This window comes from Caretta caretta, chromosome 11, assembly GCF_965140235.1.
Source record: "Caretta caretta isolate rCarCar2 chromosome 11, rCarCar1.hap1, whole genome shotgun sequence".
Lineage (NCBI taxonomy): Eukaryota > Metazoa > Chordata > Testudines > Cheloniidae > Caretta > Caretta caretta.
The window spans coordinates 21,715,586-21,740,656 of NC_134216.1; the positions used below are offsets into that span (position 1 = coordinate 21,715,586).

A 25,071-nucleotide genomic window follows, 5' to 3' on the forward strand; every position below is an offset into this window, starting at 1 on the left:
TGCTTTCAGGTCATTTGGAATTCTAATCTTGTCCTCCAAAGTTCTTGCAGTCCTTCCCTGCTTGGTGTCATTTGCAAATTTTATAAGCATACGGCTCCAAAATTGTTTCAGTTAGTTTCTCAAGTGCTCTAGGGTGAATTTAATCAGGAATACACCTTGAATACATATAACTTATCTAAATATTCTTTAACCAGTTCTTTCCCTATTTTGGCTTGTGTTCCTTCCTCCTTGTTGTCAATATTAATTGCATTAAGCAGCTGGTCACCATTAACATTTTTAGTGATGACTGAAGTAAAATAGACATTGAACATTTCAGCCTTCTTGGTGTCATTTATTAGCTCTCCTTCCCCACTAAGTATTGGGCCTACACTTTCCTTTTGTCTTTCTCTTACACCTAATGTATTTATAAAACCTCTTCTTATTGCCTTTTATATCTCTTGTAGTTATCTTTAACAATCTGTCCATGTTTCTACTTTCTGTACGCTTCCTTTTAGATTTTCACCTCATTAAAAACCTGGTACAGCCATACTGGTTTCTTGTTATTCTTCCTACCTTTCTTTCACATTAGAATAGTGTGTTGTTATGCCTTTAATACTCTTTTTGAGGGACATCCACCTCTTCAGATCTCCTTTTTCCCTTATATTTTTTCTTCCCAAGGGACTTTACCTCCCAGTTACTTGAGTTTGTTAAAGACAGCTTTTTTGAAGTCCATCATTCTTCATCTGTGGCTCTTACTCCTTCCTTGGTTTAGAATCATGAAATCTATCATTTCATGATCACTTCAACCCAAGTTGCCTTCTATCTTCAGATTTGAAATCAGTTCCTACCTATTAATCCAAATCAAGTTTAAAATGTCACTCTCCCCTACTTCCAGTTACTTCCTCCAACTTCTGAAACAAGAAGTTGTCACCAACACATTCTAAGAATGTACTGGAGATTGTGTTTTGTATATTACTTTTCCAACAGATATCCAGGAAATTAAAGTCTCCCATTATTACCTGGTCTTGTGTTTTGGGTATTTCTGTTATTTCTTCTAGAAATGCCTCATCCACCTGCTCCTCTGATTTGATGATCTATAGTAGATCACTGCCATGCCATTCTCCCTATTCCCCGCCCCCTTTATCTTCATAGAACTCTTGGTGATAGAGAGCCCAGATATCTCAATAAAGCCATTAAAGGGGCCCATAAGGTAGGGGGCATCCATTGTTGTTCAGACTAATGACATTATGCTCAAGATTTTTTTTTCAAAGTTTTTCTCTCAGTGTAGCTGCCAGGTGAATAGTCTCTAGTACAATTGACAGGGGATCCCTGGACAGAAATCTGAGAACCAGTGTAATCATCCTCAATATAGTCCAGAGAAGATCTACATAATGAAGATGGAGATAAATGTTCTTCCTGAATAGTAGGTGTTTGAGAGGTAAGAGGCCTCTGTGAGAGATGTGGCCTCAGTGACGCAGACAATCTTGGAACGGGCAAGTGTGCAGTATTAGCAAGTAGTGGAGACTCCGGCTCCTCTGAAACAAAAAGATCTCTGGAATATCTAATTGCCTGTAGTACCGGTGATACATGAGGTGAAGTTGGACGGGACACTGTGCAGTGCCCTCCATCATCTCAGTTCCTTCCACTGCCAAACCAGAGATACAGAACAAAAAGATTCTGAAAAAAAAGGGGAAGGAGGACAGGAAATGTGAATATGCAGACCCATCTCGAAGAACTCTGGTTACAAGTAAGTAACATTCATTTCTTTGAGTGGCTTTATATATTCACACTTGTTGGTAGTGTGATAAACAGGATTGGAAATAAGCTGGAGCAGGGAATAGAGTCCTAATTAAAGAGAAAGCAATGCACTGCTCCACCAAATCTACCATTAGCCCTTGAAGCCAAATCAAGAGAATAATGTTCAGTAAAAGTATGCACAGAACTCTAAGCTAAAGCCCTGAAAATTTCAGTAACTGTGATTTGCTTAAGGCAAGCAAAAGATGCTGCCACAGCTCTGGTGTAATGAGATCGTACTGTTGTAGGTACAAGAACTTCTGCTAACATGTAACATTACTAATACATTGTTTTAATCCATCTAGAAATAGTCTGGAAGTACACAATATAACCCATGTGATTCTTAGCATAAAACACAAATAATTTAGATTATTTTCAAAAACTTTTAGTACTATGCAAATAATACGCAAGAGCTCTTCTTGAATCCAAAGTATGTAAAACAGATCCCGCCTTATTAGTATGTGGATTTGGGAAAAAAAATACTGGCTGAATAATTGTCTGATTGATGTGAAATTCAGAAACCACTTTTGGCAAAAACGTGGGATCAGGTCTAAGATCCACCTTATCTTTATGAAAAGATGTAAATGGCAGGTCAGACATCAAGGCATTTAATTCATTCATCTTTCTGGCTGATATTATGGCACTAATGAATGCTGTCTTGAAAGATAAATAATAGAAAGAAAATTTAGCCAATGATTCTAAAGGTGGTTTCATGAGTGTAGATAGGATCAAATTAAGATCCCAAGGAGGGACAGGATTTCTCAAAGGTGATACATATTTGATAACCCCTTCATAAATTTCTTAACCATATCATGGGTGAATAGTGATCTACTATGAATGAAAGTATGCTAAGATTAGATATCTGCCAAATGAACTTTCAAAGATGATTTAGATCAGAGGTTCTCAATCTTTCCAGACTATTGTACCCCTTTCAGAATTCTGATTTTTCTTATGTACCCCAAGTTTCACCTCATTTAAAAGCTACTGCTTATAAAATCAGACATAAAAATACAAAAGTATCACAGCACACTATTACTGAAAATTGCTTACTTTCTCATTTTGTCTGTGTGAAATTTTAGTTTGTACTGACTTTGCTCGTGCTTTTTATGTAGCCTGTTGTAAAGCTAAGCAAATATCTAGATGAGTTGATGTACCCTTTTGAAGACCTTTGTGTACCCCGGGTTGAGAACCATTGATTTAGATAACCACTCAATTTTTAAATGCATTACATATTACAAACCAGAAACTATGGAAGCTTATAGAAGAGAATCATTTTTTCCTGCATCCAAGCCATGAATTTGCACCATTTCAAACACCACTTTCTGGAATTGTCCCTGCTAAGATTATCTGCAATCATATTGTTCTCTTCTACTTAGTGGAGAGCCATTGTATAAATGCTGTGGAGAATGCAACAGTCCTATAGTCTGATTGCCTCTGTGAATAGCAGAGCAGTGAGCAGCCACATTGATTGATATAATACATAATGAATGTATTGGCCATTGCACAATCCTCCCATGCAAGTGAGTGAGGAATAATCTGAGGGACAGACAAATAGCTCTTAACTCCAACATGCTGAAGTTCAAACATTGCTCTTGAGAAGCTCAGTAAACTTGAACTGTTAGATGACTCAGATGCACCCTCCAACCATTGCTTGATTCATCTGAAATTATCCTTACCTATAATGAAGGGGAGTTGAACTGGACACCTGTGAGAACACTATCCCTGACTGACCACCATGTCAATGAGTTCAGAATGTTTCAAAGCATGTTGACTAATATTTGAAGATTGTCCAGATCTGGTCTGTAGACCTGAGACATCCAATGCTGCACTGGCCTCATTCTGAGATGTACAAATGAGACCCATGAGACTGAGAAATAAAATTACCTTCTGAATTTGACATATTTGAAAATTTAAAACATACTGCACTATTTTTTAAAAGAAATCTATCCTCTGGTACAAAGGCTTTCCCTGCTACTGAGTCCAATATGGAGCCTATGAATAAAATTATCTGAGTTGTATGGAGATTCAACTGTATGACATTCAGAAGTAGTCATAGGTCTGAAAAAAAGGGTGAATGTAAAATCAATATGCTTAATAGATTCCTTGTAGCATTCAACAGCCAATCGTCTAAATATATAAACAAAAATACCCTGCTTTCTCAAATGAGTCACTACTACAGAGAGGTGGTAAGACATATAGAAAGACAGCCTGCTGCCGCTGTTGTTGACATTTTTCATTTGACAAGAAATAATCCAAGGAAGATTACTACCATGAGAGAAGAGAATACTACCAAGAGAATACTACCATGATAACAGAAAGAAGGATTCGAAAAAGTCTCCTGCTGAAAGAAATCAAATCCAAAGAGTGGGCCATCAATCTTGTCTCCAGCTTTTCTAGCAACTCATCTTTCTTGTCAGTGAAAACACTATCTCCTTTGATGGGGAGAACTTCCACTTTGATTCTAGTATTCAATGCCAGAGGAGAGGAGTGAGGCCAAGCATGTCTCCTCACAGAAACTACAGAAAGCTTTAGAAGAAGAGTCCAAGGCATCAAACAAAGCCCTGATAAAGTGCCATATTTTGATCCTCTATTAGGATCTCATTTGACAATCTCCTTTTGTCATCCATCAAATCCTGCACAAACAGTGCCATCTTTTGCCACAGGTGGAATTGATGGTGGGCCATAACAGCTTTATAATTTGCCATGCTTATACCAAGAAAGGAGGTGGGAGGAATGCTTTAACGGACACTCTTTGGAGACCATTCTGCCATTAGGCACCACTACGCAGCACAAAACCCAAAGTATGAATATGAATAGCTACTCAAAGAAGGTTGATTACTTTTAGTCTTTCTTTTATGTCATGATAACGGTTAAAATTTTACACTCTAATGTCAAGAGATAGTGTTCTGAAATCTGTCTGATAAAAACCTAAATTTCCAAAATTAAATTAGGTTTGTCCAGATTTATGTACTCAAATTAGGGAATATCTTTCTGCTCTGACTGATTATGACAATCAAGGATTGTCTTAGTGTTACACTGGGAAATAAAATAATTAGAAAATTGGATTATAAATAATAAATCAATCATGAGAAAAAAGAGCAGGTAAGATAAGCTAGTTCATTGACAATAAAAACTATCCCTGAACCAACAGATTTGCTTGTATTATAATTATTAAAGGATATCTGCCTTATTTAGTTCGCATGGAAATCTTTTATCACACCTACAATATTAAAGGCATCCAGATGGCTGACAACATAGGAAAAAGAAAAAAAGCTTCCAAATTCAGATTAGTGTTACAGTAAGATTTTGGGCATTGTAGTTAATGAGAAGTGGATATAATAGAAGCTGACAAAAATCTTGGCACTGATTTAACCTTTATCTACCTTTCGACAAATGACATTCCCTGGCAGATGAACCAAAGTATCTACAGTCATTTTTTTCGTAGTTCGATAGTCATATATGACAAACAGAAACTAAGGTGGAAAGGCAGTTCTTTTGTATCATTAGTTCTCCTTGAGAAGCCCAAAGGTGAACCAGAAAAACTGCCAATTACATTGGTCGCTGTGACGATTAAATCCTGATATGACAGTTGCTCAATAAGATGTATCATTCCTGTGGAAGGATTAGAAAGATGTAAATGCCAAGCGTTTTATACCTAATGATATTTTTCCCTCCATTCTTCTTTCTTCTTACACCAGCAATAATGTTTTCACTTGTGTGTTTAATAGAAAATGCTAAATAAACAATTGCAAAAGTCCTCAGAAATTATCAGAACTGTCACTCAACAGCAAAATGAACCAAACTAGTTTTGAGGATTGAAAAATGTTTGGTTAATGTAAAAAAAAAATAATGTACACTTAAACCTTCTGGGCCTGATCCACCCTGTTCTCTCCATTTGATAATCTCTCCAATTTCAAAACAAGTTCTTCACTCAGAAAGCTTAAGGTCTAAACCTCCTAGCTTTATTTGGGACTCAAAGACAAATATCCAAATACTGCGTGAAAGACTATTCCATTTTTACAGCTACACCAGCCAAAATCAAAAGTACTGAAAAGTGCTGAATACAACCTAATCTCATAATATTTCCAGCTAAAAGAAGAACAGAACACATTTTGGATAAGCATCTGAACCTCAGGAATGTTAACTCAATAGACTTTCAAAATCTTTACAGGGTCACTCATTGTTCAAACCAATGAACCCAACTAACACAGAGATCAAAGAGAATATCAAAAGTCATGAAAACAAATACAAACTGTAATAAAACAGCCATTTTAAGGCTTATAAAAATGCAAGAGAAACAATACATGAACATTTTTGATATGAGAGTGAGTTTCTCAGATAATCACTTGAACGAGAAGGGTGATCAGCCCAAAGGGTAGTCACAAAACAGTGGGGAAAGGCAAAAGACACAGTCTGGCTCTGAAATACTTCAGCCTGCAACCCTGCTCTTTTTATTCCAGTGGGGTGTCCTAAAGCAGACATCCAAATTAAAGTAAATGGCTAGATTCGGATTCAAGTTAAAGGTTTCAAGGTTAATGCATATAGAGGATTAAATATAGGGGATTAAATCAGTGGTAGCCTAAATGACAAGACATATCAAATAATTCTAAGCAAGTATTCAAAGAAAGGATGACAATGGAATTGCTGAAGAGACTCCTGGGCTGGCAATCTCTCATGAAACAGTAATACAATGCAGAAATTGGTCTGTTCTGTGGCATCAGCTGTGAACTGTTTCCAAGACCCTTATTGTTCAGCTACCAGGCATTTCAAGAATCAGACTTTTTCAAGACAGCTTTTATTTTCTGACATTGCCTCCCCATTTACTGCTTTTAAAATGATTATCCTGTTTCTAACATTTGCATTAGTTTTTAACTGCTGCGCTGAAATTTTGCATAAGATCCAAAGTAGGGCAGGATTCCATTTTAATTCAGTAAAAATGGGGCTATGTTCTAAAGTCATAATGACACAGTTACCTTGCATCCAATTTGTAGTACACATATAAAAATGTTTTATTATGTAATATGTATTGGGTTAATCCTCTTATTCAAATGGTACACTGAAGTATTTACAACTAGTGAGCAATTCCTTCAGCTCTATATTTGCATGATTATGTTAGCCTGTGCCTTACCACAAGCCTAATGGTGTCAAATATAGTCAAAGATGTGTAAGCTAAACAGCATATAGCATCTATATGGTAGATATAGATAAGTGGATAGATAGAAATGAATTCATCAAATATCCAATTGTATTTTTATCTTGATAATAACCTAATGTAATTATTTGCTTAAATTATTGATATTATTACATACATGCAACATATATGTACCATGAACTATGCAACAACTATGAGCCACATTTTCAAAAGGGCTCAGCAAACAATAGCTCCTATATTGGCATTGCTTTCAGTGTAAGTAGTTGGGTGCTAAATTCTTTTGAAACCCTGTTTCCAACTGTGAGCATTGAGCTCTTTTGAAATTCTGACTCAAAATCTACTCCATCCATATTTTAGGTAACTGTGTTCAATTTTATAGTCTACATTACTAGAAAAAGCCTTGAACCATCTTGGTCCATGACTTTGGAAGTACTTGAAAAAGTGCCTGGACTAAGGGATGGACAGTTACTCAAAAGCTGATAGTCTTGAACACTGTGTGACAAATGTGATGGCACTTGGTAGTAAATGTATCCCAAAATATGGTCTATGGATTGAATTTCTGAATTGGTGTGGTGGAATGTCTCAGAGGGGAAAAGACAACTTAAGCGCACACACACAGATACACACACACAGGACTAGTGATTGAAAGCCATTAAGGCTGAATGGGTCTAAATGCCAAACAATGGAGCTGTTGTCACATAGGACCTCTTCTAGATAGCCTCACCAGCAGAGTGGGAAACACTAGTCTAAGACATAAAGAAGACTTCATACTTTGGTGTCCTGTCACAAAAATAATTCATCAATACAGTAATTGGGCCCTGGCATACACAAGGACAGTGGGGCTTTGAGAAAATGCGGGATCAGAATAGAAGAGATATTTTCTGGAAGACAAAATAGGATCAGGAAGGGTCCTGAGAGCACCCTGACTTCCTAAAAGAATGTAAATTCAGTCTGTTCTTTTCCTGTAACTCAAGAGAAAAGCCCATCTAACTTAGCTTGTAATGAAATGTAAGATCAGATGAGACTATAAATGTTCTGGTAGGCTGTTTGTTGTTTCTAAATCATTTTCTGTAACGCTTTGTTCCATTTTCTAATAGACATACTAACTTTAAGAAGGCTGTTGGTCACTATATCACTGGTCAGAAACCCCCAAAGGAAGAAATGCAGGTGTCCAGCCAGATCTGCATGATAAGAAGCAACTGAGTTTGATGGGGCATTATATCGAGATTAAGAAATTCCACTGCAAGACAGGTAAAGGCATGAGGCTTAACATCTGAGGGGGGTATACTCAGAGAGACCAGTAAAGGGACAGAGGTACAATCAGCCTGTAACTGGTTTCAGTAACTGTAACAGTCACTAACTTAATATGTTATCTGCGGCTGAACAAGACTTATTTTAGAGCCATAGTATAATAATCAATAGGCATAATATACAGACATTTAACACATAGATGAATGTTACAGCATTTCATTTCATTTTAGGTTCAGTTATGCTTGAAAATTATATTGAATGCCTCATAGAAAAGATTAAACAGATGAGCCGCCATGTGGGAGACTTTGATCTTCTATGGAAACTGGAAGCATTATTCTACTTTTATTCCAGACAAAGAATGATAGCCCTGTCTGATTCTGTTCTTTTGAAGATCATTACACACATTCCCAATGTATTGATCAAACAGTTCCACAAGTTCATATTTGTATCTAAAACTATACCAGATACTGTTATTTTGTTATACTGTAACTATCCTTTGGAGGGGTTCTCATTTCTGCTATTTAAGCTCCAACTAAATCTATGTCTGGGTTGGTATTTCATATTTTGCTCTATTTTGCTCTTACAATAATCCCTGCTTTGTCTTGTAGACAAGTAATGAGAACCCAAGTCATTTCTTCACTGAACATAATTATAAACTAAACTGTGAGCTAGGAATCACATTATCTGAACCATATCCATGTTCTTTCTCTATGACCTTTTATTTCAGGAGGAAAACTTCTCCTCTGGTTTAAATTGTGCTGTATGCCTCCCCCTACTGGTCAATCAATACAGCACAGCAAAGCATAATTGCAGTCTCAGCTGACTGAGCCACTGAATTGTGCTGTGGTGGAGCCGATAAAGATCAAGGAGAAGGAGAAGAAAATTACAAAAGAAAAAAAGACAGAAAATGTTTCCGGTCTTGCCAGCCATTGAGAAAAGGTAGCTACAACAATATCTTCACTATGGATTGAACAAAAAAATATGTATTATGTATTGTATTTCAAGATTCCTTTCTCATGTATGGAAAAACTGGCAGTCCACAAAGACTGTGCGAACACACATCCAATAACTGCAGTTAGGTATAATATTGTGAGTCAATGTAGTTGGCAGGTAGGAGCAAGGAGATGATCAATTTTAAGATCCTATAAGGGGCTGAAACCTCATGAAATATCTTTAGATCTTTATGAGTATTTTCATTGGTTTTGAACCCAGCTATTTTCCTCCAAACATTGAGGAAGCATGAAAAAAATATTCAGTATACATAACTATTGTGAAATATTGTTTAGTGGGAAACCTTGTAAAGAAGTTACATATTGTCAATACCTTGCTGTTTGTAGCGATCATAGATCTGAAGCCCAAAGAGAGGTGGTCTCTCACTTCTTAGTAGTGTCACATTCCTCATCATCAGATCCAACTGAAAAATAGAGCCATTCATATAATCTGTCCAGAAAATATAATTTCCATGATGTGATAGCCCAAAAGGATGATTCAGCTCCTTCCCATTGTAGACTACCTGCAATTAAATAATGTGAACTGAATATTGGTCAGAATTGAAATGTTTTAGTATATATGTCAGAGTTGGGAAGAGAAGTCAGAAAGCTCAGAAATGAGCAACTCTGTCCATACACAGAGATTTTATTCATAACATACAGTACAATCAAAGTTTGATTCTAACTGACTTGATATTCCAATATCCCAAATGTTTTTCAGACATTTAAATACACTCTAAATAAGAGGCCCTACTCTGATAATGCACATGTATCCTTTTTTTGTTTTGAGGTTCTACCATGTGGCTTTATGGGTGCCATTGGTATATCACTCAGTTATTTATCTTCTTCCAGTGACCCACAGTCATGACTCTCACTATTGTTAAATGGAACTGAGTTATTGAAGTTGGAGGAGAATACACATCATGGTCCCTGAAATAAGGCAACCGTTCAAATTAAATGCATCTTCCATGATTACCTAGTCACTGGAAATATGTGTAAAATCTTATCTCCAGTACAGAGGCTGCAGAGTTGCTGTAAAACTCACTTCACAGCCACTACTCCAGTCTCAGATCTGCCTTGGTGATAAATGCAGCTCCTCACATAAAAGGGACTGCCCCATATAGAGGCAGTTAAAAAACTTGGGTTTTCTTCCTCTGTAAAGTTTTGATGAAAATGAAAAAAAAAAATCTAAACTTTCAACACTAAATTTTGACTTTTGGCAGGAATTCAAATACCAAAATTTATGGCCAAACCCCCAAATATTTCCTTTTGTTATTGCCTCTACAGTGCCTCATGAGAATTGTAGTTTGGGTTCCTCAAGCTCTCATTTTCCTCTATCGGCTGAATGCTCTTGTGAGGCAACATTTCCCATGATGCACCACTGTCTCCCTTCTTGGAGAAGGAAAGCAGTGCATCATGGAAGTCCCTGGCCATCCAGCTTCATAGAAAACGTAGTTCATTGGGTAGCCTGACCAATAGAGAAGAATGGGAAGATAAGGCATTATCAAAGGGCAATTCTCATGTGCAGCATTTCCAAATCAAAATATTTGGATTTTCAAGCATTCATTTTCACAACTACAAAAGCTAAATTTTCCTCAAAAACACAGTTTCAACACATAATTTTAAACCATCCCTACTGGTGGATCTGTGTAGTCTTCTTTACCCGCTCTAATTCCCCACTGTACTGTCACACAAGGAAAATGTGTAAGTTTGCTGAATATGCACTTACTTACTCCAATTCTGAATTTAGTCCATAATCTGCCATATTTAATGTTAAAATACTTACTATCAAACACAAAAGGTAAGTGTACCTGGTAATTACCAAATGACAATTTAAGAACCAAACATTTCATCCAAATCTTAATTGTATCAACAACACTTTTAAAAAGAATGAGAGAGATCTTTGAGTGCAGCCAAGCTATATTCAGAACAAGGCCTGCAGAGGGAGATGCTCCATTGCAGACTCCCAAACTAGGTGGTGGGCAGAGGCCAATTCAGCCCTCAGTAAAAGTTAGAACAACCAAGTCCAATCTTTACCAGCTGCAATGACTTCCTAGGAGTTTTTCTGTTAACCCAGGATTGGTAGGATGCAAGGCTCTATGACCATGCTTTCCCTACCCCCAACATGTCCTTTGTGATGGGGCAGGCGGTGGAGCTGGGGGAGGGAGAAAAAGCATAAAAGAGCTTCCCTAGCTATACTGTTGGAGCAAGTCACCAACCCCTTGACACTGCTGGAATGGCACAAAGAAGACAGAACTGAAGCAAATGCATATGCACAAATGTTTTGGCATCACATAAGCAACACAATGAGGTTATGCAGGAGGAAGCACCAATGGAGCAACCATGTACACAAGGGTAGTTCCCACAACTGCTCCATGCTATGTAGGAGTCTGCATACTGGTCCCAAGTAGGCTAGCACATAGGGTTGAATCAGCAAGGGTCAGACCAGAGATCACAGGATTTGTGATTGTGTAGATCCTGTGGCCCTCACACTCTGCTCAAGGGTGCAGACAGTCTGTGTGTGTTATTCCATCCCATAATCTGAAGCAGTGGCTATTGAGGGGAATGCCCTGCTCCCAGTTTTATGTGTTGAATTTCACTTTTCCATCCTTAGATAGATAAGGTGAATTTCACCACAAACTATTAGGCTTTGGAACAGGTTTCCACAAGTGGGTGTTGTGCCCTTGACCACTGAGTCACTGCCACTTCCTCCAGCAACTTCTAAAATAACAAAGTATTTATTGTGTCTGACAACTTCCAAGTAAATGGAAATGGTAGAATTAACAATAATAATTTAGAAAAGGCAGAAGTGTTCAATATATATTCCTGTTCTGCATTTGGGGAAAACGCAGACGACGGAGCCTCATCAGATGGTGATGATAACACTCTTACCATTCCATTAGTATCTCTTGAGGAAGTTAAAGAAAAGCTACTAAAGTTAGACATTTTTAAGTCAGCAGGTCCAGATGACTTGCAACACTTGTTTAAGGAGCTCGCTGGACCATTACTGTTGATTTTAAATAAGTCTTGAAGAACTGGGGAAGTATCAGAAGACTGGAAGAAAGCTAATGTTCTGCCAGTTTTTAAAAACAGGATGACACAGGTAATCACAGGCCTGTCTGCCTGATATTGAGCCTTGAAAGATAATGGGACTCAATTAATAAATAACTAAAGGAGGGTAATGTAATTAATGTAAATCAACATTGATTTATAGAAAAGAGATCCTATCACACTAACTTGATATCTTTCTTTTTATAAAAAGAAAAGGAGTACTTGTGGCACCTTAGAGACTAACCAATTTATTTGAGCATGAGCTTTCGTGATGAAGTGAGCTGTAGCTCACGAAAGCTCATGCTCAAATAAATTGGTTAGTCTCTAAGGTGCCACAAGTACTCCTTTTCTTTTTGCGAATACAGACTAACACGGCTGTTCCTCTGAAACCTTTCTTTTTTATGCGATTACAAGTTTGGTTGACAAAGATAATAATGCCAACATAATACTTAGAAATCTGTAAGGCATTGGATTTGGTACCACACACAACATTTTGATTAAAAACCTAGAATGGTATAAAATGAACATGGCACACATTAAATAGATTAAAAACTGGCTAACTGATAGGTCTCAGAAACTGTAAATAGGGACTCATCATCGTGGAGGTCTGAACATTGAAGCTAGAGAAATTCAGATAGGAAATAAGGTGTACATTTTTAATGGTGAGAGTAATTAACCACTGGAACAATTTACCAAGGGTCATAGTGGATTCTCAATCACTGACTATTTTTAAATCAAGACTGGATTTTTTTTTTTTTAAAGATATGCTCAAGGAAGTATTTTGGGGAAGTTCTATGGCCTGTGCTACACAGGAGATCAGACTAGATGATCATAATGGTTCTTTCAGGCCACAGAATCTATGTGTCTAGCTGGTGAAGCTGGCTAAATCAATAAGCAAGCTCCATAATCCAGTGGCTGGACTTCGTTAGTGTGTGTCCCCTGAACATTGTAACAGCATCTCAAGCACTGACCTACGCAGTCCATGAACAAATGTTTCATCAGGTGAGCCCAATAGAAGGCTCCCGCTGGCAGAGCCAGAAGGAGCTGTGTTAAATTGGTCTCCACTGGAAGTCTCTGTAGCCTGGTGGCTCAATCACACCACAGTTCACAGCTACATGGGAAAACCGGATTGAAAAAACACACCTTTGCATCACTGCTTCTAAAGCTAAGAAAAATACGTCAGGCCATGCCATGTTCTCCTACAATAGAGTGCCAACTGCACTGTTTTCAATGGAGCTTATGCCAGGCACCCCACAGGGTCTACTTACAGCAGCCCTGCAGGAGCGGAGGGGGAAAAAACATTGAAAAATATTTTTAACACAACACAGTATGATTCAGTGAAAGCGGAAGCCTGTGGACAAAACAGCAGCATTTTTCTTTTACCTTTCTGTCAGTTCCATTCAAAAATATTCTTTCAATGTGATCATAATAGGCATCACACCAGTACAATACATTTGTATGATAGTCCAGAGTTAAACCATTTGGCCACAGCATCTTTGATGTCACAAAAATCTGCCGGCTGTAGCCATCCATCCATGCCTTCTCGATTCTTCCCACACTGTCATCTATTTCATCTTCCTCCCAGTCCGTCCAATACATCCAGCTATGAAATTATAAATAAAAGCATTCAGATATTATTTGAACTATCTGATTTATATTTTAGAAGGCCTTCAACAAAAAGTTTGTAACTTCATATGATTGCAGTTTGCTTTAGGCTTTTGCATGAATGACACCTGCTGATTTCTTCAAATGAATAGCAGCATTTACAGCAAAGAAAAAAAATCCCTCTGGTTCAGTGTCATTAAACTACTATTCTATACACAGAGAATATAATCAATTATGTGATTAAAAAGTGAGATGACTGATACGAGAAGTCAGAGTACCGTTAATGAGCTGCTAGAGACTTTATTTAATCTCAGCAATTATGATTTTTTTTTAAGACCAGGAATTGGATTGACTTTGTTCCAAAGGGCAGAATTGTATTGGGATCATTTGGCCAAGTCTATTTTGTCTTCTTGATGCAAAGTATCTGCTTTTCTCTATTGCTGCTTAACACTATTGAAAGCTCCACATAGGATGAGTTAACTGCACACAAGTTTAATAACTGGAGGTTAAGTGACCTTGACACTTTGAATACTACTTCTATCACATATTAAAAGCTGATGACTTACTTAAAACAATATTGTGATTGGTTTATACCTTATACAGATTGTTAGAAAGAAAAAGAAACCGTAGGCTGTTTTTGTCTATTTGTATTCAAAGACTCTAAGTTTCCATCAGTCATATACTGGCTGCTGAATGTATCTGCTTTTGTTGCACTGGTTATATTTCCCATTTTCATTTAGGATATTTGTAGGCCATATTTATTTTTCACTTGAATTTACCACTTTCCTGGAATACAAGGGACTTGTGTACATTTCTTTAGTCAGCTAATATACTTTTCCAATAGCAGCAGCACAAAGTATGTGCCTTAGTGCTCCCTTACTACCACACAACTCCTTTAACCAAACACGTTTGTATTTTTATAAAATAGAAGATTATTTTCAAACAGTATTTTAGGGTTTTCATTTATATATGTTTTGCTGGAATTAAATGATCAGAGCCTTCTTATTGATTGACTCTACAAATTAGCTGCTGTTTGAATGTAAACATCTTCAGTAGTACAATATGGACTTGATCTGGCAAGGTGCTTATTACCCTGGCCCCAATTCAGAAATGCACTTACTCACATGCTTAACTTTAAACACCTGAGTAGTTTTGACTTCAGTGGGACTTCAAGTGAAGCATGCGCTTAAGTGCTTTTCTATGCAGGGATCACAGTGCTCATCACCTTGCAGTACTGTGCCTTATAACTGCAGTTTACTCCCGGGACACAAATTTGGCAAAATGAAAAAAAAAAAAAGGTGAAAAATTTGCAACATCATTTCTTCTGGGGGAAAAAGATGGACTATGTACAGTTCTTGAACACTTTGAAGGTCCTTTAACGTGGGACTGGTCAAACAAAAATAGATAAGTATGGAACTATTTTAAAAAAAACTAACTACTTTGTTTTATAAAGTGGCTACAATTAAAAAAATGAACATTTGCCAAAATATATCACGCAGGTATTATAGGATGAGGCTGACTATTATTAAGGTTGCTTGACACTTCGCATTGTAAGACCCTGTTTTCAGTTGCTTAACACATTGTCAAACAGTTTGGATTGAAATTTTCCATCCTGAATGTCTGCCTCATGCTGAATGTTTTGGGAAAATTTCTGCCATGAGTTCAGCCATTTTTCAGAACAAGGTTAGGGGAAAATATATTTTGTCCATGTTAAAAATGTCTGTCAACCTTTTCTTTGAAAAGCCCTACTGCTCCCATGCTTTGGAGTAGAATCTTGAAATTTGACATGGTGTAGCCTGTGTGTCAGGGACGTACGTGCCTTTTGTTGTCCCTGTGAAAATCCACCCAAATTTGACCAAATTATAAGCCTTTAAAACTTGAAGTTCACACATGTTCTGGAGAGAACAGCTAAACTGCCCAAAGTTTCTGTCTGCACTGAGTATGCTCTAGCCCAGGGCTGAGCAAGACTTTCCCTAAAACTGCAGCTCTGGGCTGCTGTGGGTCATGCAGAGTCTGTATATCTAAAGTGAGAGCAAGGAGGCTGTTTCTCCTATGCTCTCTATGCCACTCACCCACAATTGGGTGCAGGCAGACTGGAGGAGGAGGCTGCCTGAGTTGAAGGCAGAAGAGACAAAAGCTGGACCTGCAGAGAGGATAGAGGGTAAGATCAAATGAAAAATCAGAGGACATCTGAGACTGAGAACAAGCAGGGTGACGGAAAAGAAGTGAGGGAGATGGATCTGAAGAGGAACTTAGGTGAGGAGAGAGAATTGAGATTGGCTGAGCAAAGAGATTGGGACAAGTAGCTGGGAGGAGACACACTGAGATTGGAGGGAGGGAGTTTAGGAGTGTGAGCTTGTGGGGATAAAGAATGTAGGTGAAGCAGTGAGGGTGACTGGAGGCCAGGGTTGGGAGACAGAATGGATGAGGAGTCGGAAGGGGCAGAACTGGGAATGGCTGAGCAAGGAAACTGGAACTGGGAGCAGGACAAGCGACTGGGACTGGAAGGGGGAGACTCCCTGTGGAGAGGTGAGACTAAAACTTGCTGGATGAGAGGTTTGAGGAGTGGATAGTGGAACTAGCTAGGTGAAGATAATGGGATTTGGATGAAGGGGGGAAGAGACAGGACTGGGAAAGGGACAGGTTGTAAGGGGCAGAAGGGGATCACACTTGCAGGAAATGTGCAGAAGTGTCTGTGCTCAACCCTCCAATTCCTGTGGTGGAACCCAAGATTCCTGAGTCTAAACATTCTTCTGCTGTCAGCAAATGTCTGACACCCACTAGCAAATTTTCCCATCCCTTTGTAGTACTGATCCGCATAGAGGATGACAGCCTACTAGTGCTATCAGTTACTCCATTAGCTCAAGTGGAAGAAGCCTGAATGGTGACTCTAAAGGTACAACCCCGTTGGTGAACCATGTAGGTGGCAAAAAACATGATAGAATTTCTGATTTTTCAATTTGCCTTTTTTAAGAACTTCGGATGTCACGCACACATGGACACACACACTCACAAAAGAAAGAAAAAATGTTAAAAGAACGTTATTAAGTCAAGCACTGAAGTTAGGAAATGCTAGACTTAAGGTTACCTGTCAAACGTTAATTTGGCACCTTGTGCATATGCAGTCTCTAATTATATAATCAAATACTATAGTGCAAAGGATGGACCTACTCTGGAGATGTTCTCAGATTTCAGTAGCAAAGGAGGTTGTTGACCGCTCCTTCATTTGCTGAAGAAGTTGGAAGGTGTACAGTGAATGAAGCAAGGTATTGGAGGAAGAGAAAGGATGATCTCTTGGTTAAGACAGTTGAATACTGACCAGAAGAACGGGATTCTATTCCTCCCTCATTAACAGAGTTCCTATGTGAGGGTAGGAGAGTCACTTAAAGAAAACTTTTTGTGTGTGTCCCTAATTTTTTGGGTGTCTGACTTGAGACCCTGGGGTCCTATTTAAAAATGTGCTGAGCACTCATAGCTGCAACTGAAGTCAATGTGCTTGAACATACAAAACGTTCTATTATGCTAAGTATTCTGAAAAATCAGGTTCTAGGTGTCTCAAATTGGGCACTCAAAATCAGTGGATGCTTTTGACCTTAATCTCTCTGTGCATCAGTTTCCAATCTGTAAAATGGGGATAATGCTATCCTCTCTTCGCACAAATAAATTGATTAATGATTGTGAAGCACTCAAATACAATAGTGATGAGTGCCACAGAAAAGTCCATGAGGAAATTAATAACTCTGTTTTCATAGCAGGGCTTGTATAATGTGAAGTAAGGTATTGGGCCACACAATGAACAATGAGAAGAAAACCTAACATTGAACCGCTGCTCAATAACTGAGCACTGTCCACTGAATGAGGCAGGGGTCTTATGGAAGAAATAGTTTATCATTATGAACTTAAAGATGGTATCATAATGCATACGCACAAGGGGGTTGCACAGGCACCCTGAATTCTGGCATTTCCTAACTTTTGAGTGCTTGACTCTGCAACCTTAATTATGTTCTTTTAACATAATTTTATTTGTATATAATTACAGGGAACATTATGGTATCTGCAGTATCGCTGTTTGGTAGCCATTGGCAAATGTTAACTTTTTAATAAGCACTATTGAATATAAGTAAGATAATTAATATACTGGCCATGCTTCTTTAGATTTACACAAAGCACATACCAGAAGTACTAAGACAGGAATCTCACAAATAGGGGTATTCTAGGAACTATGCCATGGTATTTGGATCTTAAATTCAGCAGAATTCCATTCTGACTATATTAGTAAAAATATTAATTACCTGTTTATGAATACTGTTTTAAGACTCAGTTAGGCTTTGTGCTGATACTGATCTCACAGCAGTTTTGTGTCTTTTAAATTCCATGAACTACAGTGGAGTTGCTTCTGATTTATAGTGGTGGGAGATCAGAATCAAGTCTACGATTCTTACCTGTATTTTAAAGAGTAAAGCTCAAGAATTTTAGCTCTTAAATTACTACATTTCCAGCAGGGTTATGAAATGTTTCACTAACAATACTTCTGTTATCAAACTTATTTAGCATATTCTTAGATTACATCAAATGTATGAAATGATGCTCTGGTCTGCTAGGCAACCGTTTTATTCAACCCAGCTATATGGAATAAATATCACTGATCTATTTTATTTTACATCACAAATTGGTAAGAAATTAAATGAAAAATGTGCCAGGATAATTTGAATCGCTTTGAAAAATGACAGAAGTAAACATCTGTTTTCTTCAATCTTTTCTATCTCTTTCAGCTCATAATAGAAAAGGAAGGTTTTTATTGCTTTAATTTAATGCGAAGGACAAAACCAAATTCAATGCCCTGGGCTTATATACTGCATTATAAATCTGACTGGAACCATATTCAGTTTCACTACAGAATCAGTGAAACCTGTGCACCAGCTCTCTAGGACTGAAGCAAACAACTAGGTCAATATACTACTTACTCTACTGTATGTTATCCCTTCTCAGACGATGCATCTTCATGCAATACCTTCCTGTACTGCATATTTAACTGATAGAAATCAGTGAGCTGGAAAATTTGACAAAATAATTTCAGGTACTGGAATGATTTGGGGTCTAATTTACAACACTACTATATGACAAACTAATTATAGCCTTCCTATAATAGTTTGCCTTCTTCCAAAGACAACCTCGGAAATGAAAAACTGATAATGTAAATAAATCCAAGTGTTAGGAATATAGCAATCAGCTCAGCCAAACTAGAATTATCTAGATGACTCACTCCAGTGATACTTCATAGAACAGTCTTGCCAACTGGGTCATGGATACACTGAATTAATGTTGCATCAACATAAGGTCATTTCTGTCATTTTGCCAACTTTGTATAATTTTGCCAGCAATTAAAATGATCTGTCTTGTGGATTTATTAAGCCAGTGTATCCAAGTACTTTTTTATAATGTACAATAAGATAACAAACTTGAGATTTGTGGGAGGGGAGAAGAAAGGTTGTGTTAAAATACAAATTTGGTTGATATATGGCGATTTCTTTTTCAAATGCACTGCATTTGCATGACACATCTAAATATCTACAGATGTTTTTTTTATTGAAGCCATTATAACAGTTCTTGTTTGTTTTTGTCATTGTTGTTTATCCCTAGTAACCAGTATGTCCCTTAGAATACAGGGTAGCACTAAGATGACATTTATTGCAAATGTTATCTCTACTTCTTTGGTAAAAAATCTGAAGTTGTATAGGATTACTCCATTCTTAAAAAAAATAAATAAAAAAAAGCTTTAAAATGCATGAAAAAAACCTCTATATGGTCTCCCTCATTGTTAGATTTAAGTAATACTGAAGGGGCAAATTATCTTCTTGAGTAAATTTAAAAGGATCTCTTCCTGCTACAGTAACAGTAGAATAGTGATATATTTGCCCAATTTATATTAATTTTAACATATCCTAATTGTGACTGCTACAATCATGTTCCACATATGAAGCTGCTGAGGCCAAGAATTAGTAAGATTCAAAGAGGGATGGTTCATTTACACAAATAAGAACAGTCCCTGCATACAGAGAGTTTTAGAAGACAACCTTATGCTTCAGGGATTAAGCCAATCTCTAACTAATAGGAATTATCCCACATCTGCTCATTGTGGGATTCTTGCAACTTCCTTTGAGGCATCTGGTGCTGGCCACTGTTGGAGAAAGGATACTAGACTAGCTGGACCATGGGTCTGATCCAGTATGGCAATTCTGATATAGTGCCTATGTCCCTATATAGAGCAGTAAATAGATAATATACAGTACAAAACCACCTGATTAACATGTATTGCACCATTTCATGGTAAGTGGCATGCCTTTCAGAAAAGGGGAAATTATGTTAAATGCCAATTTTCCCTCTTTTGTTCTTTCACTGTGGGCATTCTATGACAGTTAAGTATTATGAAGACTATTACCAAAAGTTATATCCGTCACAGATGAAAAAAAATGTCTCTGTGGATCAGTGTAATCCATTCATCAAATTCAGGGCCAAAGATCCTACATAAACTATTACAAACACACATCATATAGTGTTCCATTTGGATAAAGAGTTAGCTGGAAAATGTGTAAACATGTAGGTAGCTAGATATTGCCCTATTAGTTGCATGTCTGAGGAGACTTAAGAGCATGCCATTCCTTTCAAATTCAATTGATAAGCTCACTGAATTGGATCTAGATCTGTCCTTTTCAGATAGTGGAATATGAATAATATAAGACTTTGTGGAAAGTGTTTGTTTTTACCCAATCCATGCTCAGTTTTACAAACAAGTGTGGATTAAAATATTTAAAACTGTATTTTGTTCTTGATTCATGTGTTCAGTTCCCACAGACAGCAATGGGATTTGTACCTGTAAGATTGAGAGCATGATATGGCCCTGTAGCGGTGGGTCACTCTCTCCTGCCCTGAAGGGCTTGCAATCAGCCCTGAGAGAGGGCTGAGGCCGCGAGACGGCTGCTGATAGGGAAAGCAGCAAGCCTTGGCTGATTGAGGAAACAGTCACAGCTGCAGCCACGCCCCATTCAAGGCCCAGCTGGTCTTTATAAGAGGGTAATGGGCCAGGAGGACACAGTCTCTCTCTCTCTCTCTCTCTCTCTCTCCCCCCCCTTCCCCCCCGAATGTTGAGAGAGAGGGGCCTGACTGCTGGGATCTAAGCAGGGTACGTAAATGGAGCAGGGCTGGGGAAAGGCCAGAGGATCTGTGGAGCTCCGGCCTGAAAAACCCCCAGGCTGCAGGCCTTGATGAAGGCCTAGGAAAAGGATACTCGGGTTGCAGATGGCAGCCCAAGGGTAGGCAGAAGCAGCAGGTCCAGACCTTCCTTGCCGATGATGAGTGGCAATTATACTGCAGTCTGCCCCAGGGAGCAGGGGCTAGATGGTGACTGGCAGTAGCCAAAGACTGAGGCAAGGTGGGGATAGAGGGTGCGGGGTTCCCGGAAGGGAGACACAGGGGGCAGCACCCCGGCATGAAAGGGGCACCGGGGTCCGGGAGGGACTTGGGGCCCAGCGGCAGGTGGGACACCGGCCTGCAGGGGGCGCTCCGGAGGCTGGAAACACTAATTCCCTGGACGACCAGCAAGAGGCGCTGCAGGGGTGAGATCTGCCCCATCACAGGCCCTGTGCTTTTTGGAAAACAGCAGAATGCCAGTGAATCAAATGCTTAATGCATAGGTCTGCTCGCTTCTTTAATATGCATAATTTAGCCCAAATTTCTAAGAGCGGCTGTGTTTGTCAGAGAGGGGAATTTGACACTAAATGTATTCATATTGGAGACAAATTTAGTAAAATAAAACTAGTAAAATAAATTAAATGACTTCATACCCATTGACAGGATCAACGACAATTCCTCTCGGATGAGACATATCTCCCTCTAACAAAGTTTTCCGACTTTGAGAGGCTTTCTCCAATCTGGCTACAGTTATTGTTTTCCTGTGGCCATCATTTGTCCAGTACAAATTATTTCCAATCCAGTCCACTGCTATGCCTTCAACATTATCAAGATCTGTTAAAAAAAAAAGTTTGAATTACTGTTATATGTTAGTATTCTGTATTCTGATGTTTCTTTTCAGCTAATCATCGATGGATAAAAGGCAGTATAAATAAAGTCTGAAATTATTTTGCTCATTTGGGGCTAGATTAAGTCTTTGCTCCTCAGTAAGGAGTGAAGAGTAGCTGACTTGCCCCAGGAGCGTCCCTGAAGACGACACACGAAAGCTTATGCTGAAATAAATGTTTGTCTCTAAGGTGCCACAAAAAGAAAAGGAGTACTTGTGGCACCTTAGAGACTAACCAATTTATTTGAGCATAAGCTTTCGTGAGCTACAGCTCACTTCATCAGATGCATACTGTGGAAACTGCAGAAGACATTATATACACAGAGACCATGAAACAATACCTCCTCCCACCCCACTCTCCTGCTGGTAATAGCTTATCTAAAGTGATCACTCTCCTTACAATGTGTATGATAATCAAGTTGGGCCATTTCCAGCACAAATCCAGGTTTTCTCACCCTGCGGCCCCCCACACACAAACTCACTCTCCTGCAGTAATAGCCCATCCAAAGTGACCACTCTCCCTACAATGTGTATGATAATCAAGGTGGGCCATTTCCAGCATAAATCCAAGTTTAACCAGAATGTCTGGGGGAGGGGGTAGGAAAAAACAAGGGGAAATAGGCTACCTTGCATAATGACTTAGCCACTCCCAGTCTCTATTTAAGCCTAAATTAATTGTATCCAATTTGCAAATGAATTCCAATTCAGCAGTTTCTTGCTGGAGTCTGGATTTGAAGTTTTTTTGTTTTAAGATAGTGACCTTCATGTCTGTAATTGCGTGACCAGACAGATTGAAGTGTTCTCCGACTGGTTTATGAATATTATAATTCTTGACATCTGATTTGTGTCCATTTATTCTTTTATGTAGAGACTGTCCAGTTTGACCAATGTACATGGCAGAGGGGCATTGCTGGCACATGATGGCATATATCACATTGGTGGATGTGCAGGTGAACGAGCCTCTGATAGTGTGGCTGATGTTATTAGGCCCTGTGATGGTGTCCCCTGAATAGATATGTGGGCACAGTTGGCAACGGGCTTTGTTGCAAGGATAGGTTCCTGGGTTAGTGGTTCTGTTGTGTGGTATGTGGTTGTTGGTGAGTATTTGTTTCAGGTTGGGGGGCTGTCTGTAGGCAAGGACTGGCCTGTCTCCCAAGATTTGTGAGAGTGTTGGGTCATCCTTCAGGATGGGTTGTAGATCCTTAATAATGCGTTGGAGGGGTTTTAGTTGGGGGCTGAAGGTGACCGCTAGTGGCGTTCTGTTATTTTCTTTGTTAGGCCTGTCCTGTAGTAGGTGACTTCTGGGAACTCTTCTGGCTCTATCAATCTGTTTCTTCACTTCCGCAGGTGGGTATTGTAGTTGTAAGAATGCTTGATAGAGATCTTGTAGGTGTTTGTTTCTGTCTGAGGGGTTGGAGTAAATGCGGTTGTATCGCAGAGCTTGGCTGTAGATGATGGATCGTGTGGTATGGTCAGGGTGAAAGCTGGAGGCATGTAGGTAGGAATAGCGGTCAGTAGGTTTCCGGTATAGGGTGGTGTTTATGTGGCCATTGTTTATTAGCACTGTAGTGTCCAGGAAGTGGATCTCTTGTGTGGACTGGACCAGGCTGAGGTTGGTGGTGGGATGGAAATTGTTGAAATCATGGTGGAATTCCTCAAGGGCTTCTTTTCCATGGGTCCAGATGATGAAGATGTCATCAATATAGCGCAAGTAGAGTAGGGGCTTTAGGGGACGAGAGCTGAGGAAGCGTTGTTCTAAATCAGCCATAAAAATGTTGGCATACTGTGGGGCCATGCGGGTACCCATAGCAGTGCCGCTGATCTGAAGGTATACATTGTCCCCAAATGTGAAATAGTTATGGGTAAGGACAAAGTCACAAAGTTCAGCCACCAGGTTAGCCGTGACATTATCGGGGATAGTGTTCCTGACGGCCTGTAGTCCATCTTTGTGTGGAATGTTGGTGTAGAGGGCTTCTACATCCATAGTGGCCAGGACGGTGTTATCAGGAAGATCACTAATGGATTGTAGTTCCCTCAGGAAGTCAGTGGTGTCTCGAAGGTAGCTGGGAGTGCTGGTAGCATAGGGCCTGAGGAGGGAGTCTACATAGCCAGACAATCCTGCTGTCAGGGTGCCAATGCCTGAGATGATGGGGCGCCCAGGATTTCCAGGTTTATGGATCTTGGGTAGTAGATAGAATATCCCAGGTCGGGGTTCCAGGGGTGTGTCTGTGCGGATTTGATCTTGTGCTTTTTCAGGAAGTTTCTTGAGCAAATGCTGTAGTTGCTTTTGGTAACTCTCAGTGGGATCATAGGGTAATGGCTTGTAGAAAGTGGTGTTGGAGAGCTGCCGAGCAGCCTCTTGTTCATATTCCGATCTATTCATGACGACAACAGCACCTCCTTTGTCAGCCTTTTTGATTATGATGTCAGAGTTGTTTCTGAGGCTGTGGATGGCATTGTGTTCTGCACGGCTGAGGTTATGGGGCAAGTGATGCTGCTTTTCCACAATTTCAGCCCGTGCACGTCGGTGGAAGCACTCTATGTAGAAGTCCAGTCTGCTGTTTCAACCTTCAGGAGGAGTCCACCTAGAATCCTTCTTTTTGTAATTTGGTAGGGAGGCCTCTGTGGATTAGTATGTTGTTCAGAGGTATTTTGGAAATATTCCTTGAGTCGGAGACGTCGAAAATAGAATTCTAGGTCACCACAAAACTGTATCATGTTCGTGGGGGTGGAGGGGCAAAAGGAGAGGCCCCGAGATAGGACAGCTTCTTCTGCTGGGCTGAGAGTATAGTTGGATAGGTTAACAATATTGCTGGTTGGGTTGAGGGAACCATTGCTGTGGCAGGAGAGTGAGTTTGTGTGTGTGTGTTTTGGGGTGGGGGGTGAGAAAACCTGGATTTGTGCTGGAAATGGCCCAACTTGATTATCATACACATTGTAAGGAGAGTGATCACTTTAGATAAGCTATTACCAGCAGGAGAGTGGGGTGGGAGGAGGTATTGTTTCATGGTCTCTGTGTATATGATGTCTTCTGCAGTTTCCACAGTATGCATCCGATGAAGTGAGCTGTAGCTCACGAAAGCTTATGCTCAAATAAATTGGTTAGTCTCTAAGGTGCCACAAGTACTCCTTTTCTTTTTGCGAATACAGACTAACACGGCTGTTACTCTGAAACC

The 25,071-nt window shown here is 39.2% G+C and overlaps 1 protein-coding gene across 7 annotated transcripts in view; it reads right to left on the reverse strand.

The window, feature by feature from the left end:
- The window catches only part of LRP1B (LDL receptor related protein 1B), a 1,334,345-nt gene that overhangs the window by 559,223 nt on the left and 750,051 nt on the right, over nucleotides 1-25,071 (reverse strand). For all 7 annotated transcript variants that reach the window (XM_075117809.1, XM_075117811.1, XM_075117812.1 and 4 more), the window contains 3 exons: nucleotides 21,663-21,843; nucleotides 13,600-13,819; nucleotides 9,500-9,689 (listed from right to left, as the gene is read on the reverse strand). In XM_075117809.1, coding sequence (XP_074973910.1) covers nucleotides 9,500-9,689; nucleotides 13,600-13,819; nucleotides 21,663-21,843 — 591 coding nt within the window. The remainder of the gene's footprint in view (nucleotides 1-9,499; nucleotides 9,690-13,599; nucleotides 13,820-21,662; nucleotides 21,844-25,071) is intronic.